Raw genomic sequence first — 8,571 nt, 5'->3', positions numbered from 1 at the left:
GAAGAGCATTGCGGGCCGTCGCTCGGAGGGGTCTCAGCCAGCCGCAGCTCTAGGCTCTTCCCGGCTCTACGGTGTTGACAAGGCCGCTGCCCGCCGGTGGGTTTTGGCAGTCAACACATCCCCAAGCTTAGAGCTTTCACTCTCCTTGATCATATTGCATCATTTCCCTCTCTTGATCCTTGAAAACTTCCTCCACACCAAACTCGAAACAACTCATTAGAGGGTTAGTGTACAATAAAAATTAACATGTTCAGAGGTGACACAATCATTCTTAACACTTCTGTACATTGCATAAAGCTACTTGGACATTAATGGATCAAAGAAATTCATCCACCATAGCAAAAGAGGCAATGCGAAATAAAAGGCAGAATCTGTCAAAACAGAACAGTCCGTAAAGATGGATTTTATTGAGGCACCAGACTTGCTCAAATGAAAATGCCCAAATTGAATGAAAGTTGCGTACATATCTGAGGATCACGCACGTAAATTGGCATATTTTTCTGAGCTACCTACAGAGAGGCAGATCGAAATTCGTGACAGCAAAGAAATCTGTTACTATCAAAGACTAGTATGAACCTTACTATCAAAGACTTTCCTTGGCACAACGAAGCACAAAACTAAGATAAGGAGAGGTTGCTACAGTAGTAAAAAACTTCCAAGACTCAAATATAAAACAAAAATACTATAATAAAAACATGGGTTGTCTCCCATAAACGCTTTTCTTTAACGCCTTTCAGCTAGGCGCAGAAAGTGTATATCAAGTATTATCAAGAGGTGGAGCATCGGCATCACCTTGGGCTTTACCCTTACCTTTCTTGTTCTTTTTCTTACTCTTTGGCTTAGGGAATATATGTCTACCCCCGGATGTAGAGGTGAATTTTAGGGTGCCTTCTCCCATATCTATGACTGCTCCCAATAGTTTCGGCGAGGGATCTTCCGAGTGTGATTTGTCATGTTCCCGCACATTCAATAACAAGACAATCAATGGATATTGTTCTCCCAAGAATGGTTGTATGCACACCCGCAGCTATTCCTTTAGGAATTATAACAGAGTTATCAATAAGAGTTATTCCTTCTCCCCTTCAACGAATCCCCAAAGTTTCAAAGATTTATGAATACTCTTAGGCATTAGGCAAAATTCAGTCATAATATCACAATTAGCATAAAGAGTTTGGTCACCGATAACAATTTTAATAGTAGGATCCCATAATGAAGGTTCAGAGTTCACTAAACTTGATCAAGACGGTTACGAACATATCTATAATTTTCATTCAAGCGAGATGCACTTGTCTCAAGAGTGTTTAATCTATTATAAATGCTAATAAGGGCTGAATCAAAGTTATTAGCTGAATCATGTGATGCAACCAACTTCTTTATGGCATTAAAAACTTGATCCCCATTGCAATGAAGGAAATCTCCTCCCACTATAGCATCCAAGGCATATCTATAGCGAATCATAAGACCAAAATAAAAATTACTAAGGAGCAAACTTAGAGTCATTTGAGGTTCAGTTTTACGATAAGAAGTAAAAATTCTGGACCAAGCATCTTTAAAACTCTTCTCATTCCCTTGTTTAAAAGTGAAGACTAGTTCCTCAGGTGAAGAAGTAACAAGTGCAGAACTAGACATGGTAACAAAAGTAAAATGCAAGTAACTAATTTTTTTGTGTTTTTGATATAGAGTGCAAGACAGTAAATAAAGTAAAGCTAGCAACTAATTTTTTTTGTGTTTTGATATAATGCAGCAAACAAAGTAGTAAATAAAATAAAGCAAGACAAAAACAAAGTAAAGAGATTGGATTGTGGAGACTCCCCTTGCAGCGTGTCTTGATCTCCCCGGCAACGGCGCCAGAAAAAGAGCTTGATGGCGTGTAACTCACACGTTCGTTGGGAACCCCAAGAGGAAGGTATGATGCGCACAGCAGCAAGTTTTCCCTCGGAAAGAAACCAAGGTTTATCGAACCGAGGAGGAGCCAAGAAGCACGTTGAAGGTTGATGGCGGCGGGATGTAGTGCGGCGCAACACCAGGGATTCCGGCGCCAACGTGGAACCCGCACAACACAACCAAAGTACTTTGCCCCAACGAAACAGATGAGGTTGTCAATCTCACCGGCTTGCTTCGTAACAAAGGATTAGATGTATAGTGTGGATGATGATTGTTTGCGAGAGAACAAGAAAGAACAAGTATTGCGAGTAGATTTGTATTTCGGATGTAAAAGAATGGACCGGGGTCCACCAGTTCACTAGAGGTGTCTCTCCCATAAGATAGCATGTTGGGTGAACAAATTACAGTCGGGCAATTGACAAATAGAGAGGGTATAACAATGCACATACATGACATGATGAATATTGTGAGATTTAATTGGGCATTACGACAAAGTACATAGACCGCTATCCGAGCATGCATCTATGCCTAAAAAGTCCACCTTCGAGTTATCATCCGAACCCCTTCCGGTATTAATTTGCAAAACAACAGGACAATTGCATTAAGTATGGTGCGTAATGTAATCAATAAATACATCCTCGGACATAGCATCAATGTTTTATCCCTAGTGGCAACAGTACACCCATAACCTTAGAGGTTTCTGTCACTCCCCCAGATTCACGGAGACATGAACCCACTATCGAGCATAAATACTCCCTCTTGGAGTTAAGAGCAAAAACTTGGCCAGAGCCTCTACTAATAACGGAGAGCATGCAAGATCATAAACAACACATAGGTAATAGATTGATAATCAACATAACATAGTATTCTCTATCCATCGGATCCCGACAAACACAACATATAGAATTACGGATAGATGATCTTGATCATGTTAGGTAGCTCACAAGATCCGACAATGAAGCACATGAGGAGAAGACAACCATCTAGCTACTGCTATGGACCCATAGTCCAGGGGTGAACTACTCACTCATCACTCCGGAGGCGACCATGGCGGTGAAGAGTCCTCCGGGAGATGATTCCCCTCTCCGGCAGGGTGCCGGAGGTGATCTCCAGAATCCCCCGAGATGGGATTGGCGGCGGCGGCGTCACAGTAAGATTTTCCGTATCGTGGCTCTCGGTACTGGGGGTTTCGCGACGAAGGCTATTTGTAGGCGGAAGGGCAGGTCAGGGGGCCACACGAGGGCCCCACACAACAGGCCAGCGCGGCCAAGGCCCAGGCCGCGCCGCCCTAGTGTGTCGGCGCCTCGTGGCCCCACTTCCTTTCCCCCTCGGTCTTCTGGAAGCTTCGTGCAAAAATAGGACCCTGGGCGTTGATTTCGTCCAATTCCGAGAATATTTCCTTTGTAGGATTTCTGAAACCAAAAACAGTAGAAAACAGACAATCGGCTCTTCGGCATCTCGTTAATAGGTTAGTGCCGGAAAATGCATAAATACGACATATAATGTGTATAAAACATGTAGATATCATCAATAATGTGGCATGGAACATAAGAAATTATCGATACGTCGGAGACGTATCATCCACTATGCCAGTTGGAAGTCATTGATGTAGTATTAGTTTCAATATTTGGTGTAAATGCAATCAATATAGTGGGAGAATAATAATATACTATGCAAATGGGTATAAATTAATATAGCATTTCACTGCAATAAATGTGTTGACTTGTGGCGTTCCTATAGTGACCACGGATGAAATCGTCATAGGTTTTTGATGATTACTCAGCAGATGGTCGAAAGCAGTGTGGAAGGGTCCAAACACTTAAAATTTGCGATGATTTGTCTCAAAATTTCATTGCTTCCCTAGATAAAGTCATCATAATCTGATGACACAAGTTATACCTTATTTTTAGCGCATTATGATGATTTTATATCATCATAAGTTCCTTAATAATTTATTTTTAATCTACAAAGTGTTGACTAGACTGAAGCCTAAGCAATTCGCCTTCGTGTCGTGTCTATGTGGCCATTGAAATTACCAAATTTAAATACTGACGTGATGTCACACACATTTGGAGCCTACATGTCAATCTCATATTCTACATGGGACACACCCATGGACCTACATGCGGGATCCGCATGTCATAGGTGCCAACATAGCACACCAAGTGACTCACATGCATGCTGTTTACCGTACATTCAAATTGTCAAATCAAAATACTGACTAGGGGCCATAGATGTGTGGGGCCTACTTGTCCATCTCATATTCTTCATGGGACACACTCACTGACCTGATATGCAGGGTCCATCTATCATAGGTGCCAAACTAGCACACCCACCGACCTGACATGCAGGTCGAACAGACCCACCTGCCCACCATTCATCCTTTATTCAAAAATAATGGAGTCCATAGATCCGAACCGACTCACCACCTTGGTTTTCTTGTATGTATACCTCAGTGGCAATTTATAAAGATTAGTTTGTTAGTCCAAATTCTCCTGGTTTTCTCCTCCTTAGGTTTCACACCAATTGGGTCGATAGCCCACAGGCCAATAGAAAGGGCATATAGACAAGAAAGGTGGGCTTCTTAAGACTATGATCCAAAACAGATGGAGGGAGTTCATTTATTTTTGCAAACTATAGAATAGTAATTTCAGTATCAAATTTGCATACGAACTCCAATTAAGTTGATCCTAAAATAAATTTAGTTTATATCTTACCTACTTTTAAATCAACAAAAACCACTTAAATTAGGGAAACTAGTTGGAAAATTTGGAAATTCAAAAAAGGGAATTGAACATAATAATTGGTCTAAATTGAGTGGAAATTGTGTTAGTGCCATTTTGCATGGTAATCTTGGTACTTGATTCACAAAATAATGTAAATCCTGCACCAAAGGTTGAATCTTGCAAACTCATTGTGGATCTATGATTAAATAGATAGTTGTGAACCTAAAAAAATTTTGTGGAAAAAATCACGAGCAACCTATCAAGCACATTTAGTTCAAATTTGATCCACTTCCTCCTAAATCATCAAATAATTGTATTTTTTGTGAAAGGACCTTGAAATATTTCGAGATGCGAACAATTGGGGTTTTCTAGATACAATATGGTTAGAATTTTGGAAAAAATGGTTGGCCTAATTTCGGAATGGTTTCTTGGTAGGTGCTTCACACAAAAAAAAAACCATTTTTCGCGCCAAGAAAATGAAAAATTACTTTTTGGAGCAAAGAAGAAAACAAAAACCCACAAAATGAACATTTTTTCCATCCCAAGATTGACACATGTGCATAATAGCGGTCATTTTATGGGAAACATTCATCAATTACGTGTTGCTGAGGTAATCAGATACCATTGTCTAAGACATATCTAGCCAAGTACCACTAGGTTATAATTAGCTAGTATACTCTCTGGGAAAGGTGTTTGATCCTAGCAAAGGTGTTTGATCCTATTCCTCAGCATAAAGCAGTAAAGAATGGCAGGCTAGCTGATCCTAGAAAAGGGAAAAGGGAAGCAAATACCGAGGTCCAAATCCAACGGTGAATGCCAACAACAAAGTCAAGTCAGGTCGAGTGGACCCCGGTAGCAGCCCATTGCTTTTCAGGAGAGATCGCTCTACTTTTGTGTCGTGTTGCGGGTTAGCCTGGAAGTGGCGCCTGGAGCCTGTAGGTGGTTCCATGGAGAAAGTCTGTATCATTCTATGTGCAGTAAAAAGAAACTTAACATTCTATTTTGTTATCCAATAGCTCAACCGATTACGTGAATATGAATAGCGAACAATTGCCACTGTTCATGCTAATAAGCACAAATTGATTAGCATGCATGGCTTTCTTGCAGATTTGGGAAAATTTCATGCTTGACTCTGGCATGTCGGGCCTTAAAACCATCAACGACATCATGAATGGAGTCGTTAATTAATAAAGCTAGATACATTTTATGTTCAACTAGAACATAGATGCACGCATTGTTGCGCCCGCCCATCTATATTACTATAAAAACGAAATTGTAATAATATAATCTAGTAGATAGAAAAAATAACTATCTCAATATTCAACCAAATCATCCCACCATTCCATAACAATGGAAGCGGCGTAGCAAATTTTATTGCTAATTCTAGATTAACCGATGATATAGTGACTTCCGGAGGAGATGGGTGTGGGTGGATGTAGGTACGGAAGATCCATCCCTGGCCTTCCCCACCGAGATGGCGGAGAAGCGTCCCGAGCTGGTGTGCTTTGAAGAAGAGGGATGAAGATGGAGGCGTGCATTGATGAAGAGGGATGAAGACGGAGCTTGCCATCCATATGGTGGTCATGGATACATGAAGATATTCCGAAGAATGAGCTCTCCCATTATGGTTTATGGGGGATCAATCTGCAATACTTTATCAAGCAAGTACAATCAAGAATGGAGTTCTATCTTGAAGCGTCAAGATCGTGATCATCAAGTTCAAGTGGAATGCACAAGGATATGGTTTGTTCTTGATAGGCTTTCTTTATTACCGGTCGCTTAGTTGGGAGATTGTTAGTAGATGGTAATATGATACTTCAGTCTAAAGTACGAGATTTGACTATTTTTACAATTCTTTCATAAACACCAAGGGCACACCTTTATTATCAATAGAGAAAGGTAATTTTGCATTACAATGACCCATGTGCTCCTCATATATGTAATATATTTTAGAGAATACAAAACATGGGTAGTTACAATCCAAACCCTTGTGACAATGTACTTCTTATTTTAAAAACTTTACTTGACATACATGACAATAAATTGTTGGTTGGTAGAAGTCTAGAAACTCTGAGAATCGGGTGGCCATGGTTTGTTAACTAATAGAACATGATGTAATTCTCGGGGCATGTAGTGGCAAATAGGTTCACCACGCACTCCGCCCAAGCATCTCAAAGTATTGCTTGTCCCAATCAGATGTGTTCATGTGGCACATGGCGGTTGTTGTCACGAGTGGCATGCCATTTTTCTTATCCTTGAGTTGCACCCTGAAAGACTGCACTTCTTTCGGCCGATGACAATAAAAGACTTCATACGGAAAATCCATAGGGTGGCATGGCACCATATTAGTGCTTAATGGAGTGATTCTAACCACGGTGTATCTGGAGCTTGGGGTCTCATGGCCATAAATCCTTGTAACGGTTTGTCGTACGCGGACAACTCCTAACACTTTAGTGGAGAACCTTTCCATTGCTCCTCGGGATGAGAAGCACATGTGAGGTTCCTCCTTGTCACTCGGCTTGTCACATGAATGAAGTGTGTCAGCTACCCGCTTTGCCTTTACGGAGTTGTGAGGTATCTTGAAATGTGAAAGGATGATTCCAAAGTACTTTGACTTCAATGGAATAGATACAGAACTATCAGATTTTGGCATACCAACTCGTGTAAACATGGTGCCTTCCGGCAGTACTGTGCCAATATGCAGACTCTTCTTTAGGAACAACATGCCAGTTTGCACTTTTATGTGTTGGTGTCTCATTTGCGCTTGGGGAATAGGGGAATCTGCATAGATATAAACCATCAATTGATTTTTTTGGCACGATCATACTCTTTTTGGAAATTCCGTACAACTTGTTATATTATGCAAGAAATAATTAAAAAACTATGACATTATTCAAACATAACATATTCTCATCTTGGGAAGGTAGAACAAGTAATTACACCCGGTTGATGGATTATAATTTGCTGGATAAGCACTAACACCAAAATCATCTTCTTATGTAGAAAATTACAAACAATCAGATAATTTATATTTAAAATATTTTCAACGTGTTCAGTTTGCACAACTACTTACGCGAGGTTGACGGATTCCATTTTGCCGGATAAGCACTGACACTAAAGTCGTCTTCTTCTGTAGAAAATAACAAACAATAAGATAATTCAGATTTAAAATAGTTTGAACATGTTCAGCTTGGACAACTACTTACGCGAGGTTGATGGATTCCATTTTGCCGGATAAGCACTCGCACCAAAGTCATCTTCTTCTGTAGAAAATAACAAACAATGAGTTGATTCAAATTTAAAATATTTTGAACATGTTCACCTTGCACAGCTACTTACGCGAGGTTGATGGATTCCATTTTGCCGGATAAGCACTCACACCGAAGTCATCTTCTTCTGTAGATAATAAAAAAAATGAACTGATTTAGACTCGGAATATTTTCAACATGGTAAGCTTGCACAACCACTTACCCGAGGTTGATGGAATCCATTTTGCCGGATAAGCACTGACACCAAAGTCATCTTCATCTGTATAAAATACCAAACAATGAGACGATTCAGACTTAAAATAGTTTGAACGTGTTCACCTTGCGCAACTACTTACGCGAGGTTGATGGGTTCCATTTTGCCGGATAAGCACTAACACCAAAGTCGCCTTCTTCTATAGAAAATAACAAACAACTAGATAATTCAGATTTAAAATAGTTTGGACATGTTAAGCTTGGACAACTACTTACGCGAGGTTGATGGATTCCATTTTGCCGGATAAGCACTCGCACCAAAGTCATCTTCTTCTGTAGAAAATAACAAACAATGAGTTGATTCAAATTTAAAATATTTTGAACCTATTCACCTTGCATAGCTACTTACGCGAGGTTGATGGATTCCATTTTGCCGGATAAGCACTCACACCAAAGTCATCTTCTTCTGTAGTAAATAACAAAAAAATGAACTGATTTAG

The 8,571-nt window shown here is 40.1% G+C and overlaps 1 protein-coding gene across 1 annotated transcript; it reads right to left on the bottom strand.

The window, feature by feature from the left end:
- Positions 1–6,756: 6,756 nt before the first annotated feature.
- Positions 6,757–7,335, bottom strand: LOC124683950 (BURP domain-containing protein 4-like). Its single transcript, XM_047218365.1, has one exon. It carries the CDS (start codon positions 7,333–7,335, stop codon positions 6,757–6,759), a length of 579 nt encoding a protein of 192 aa, XP_047074321.1.
- Between the last annotated feature and the right edge of the window lie 1,236 nt (positions 7,336–8,571).

This window comes from Lolium rigidum, chromosome 1, assembly GCF_022539505.1.
Source record: "Lolium rigidum isolate FL_2022 chromosome 1, APGP_CSIRO_Lrig_0.1, whole genome shotgun sequence".
Taxonomy (NCBI): Eukaryota; Viridiplantae; Streptophyta; class Magnoliopsida; order Poales; family Poaceae; genus Lolium; species Lolium rigidum.
Note: the sequence above shows the minus strand (reverse complement) of the source record. Positions and strands in the feature narration are given on the sequence as shown.

Coding starts and splice junctions, on each gene's coding strand:
- LOC124683950 (XM_047218365.1), bottom strand. CDS start 7,335: ATGTTGTTCCTAAAGAAGAGTCTGCATATTGGCACAGTACTGCCGGAA.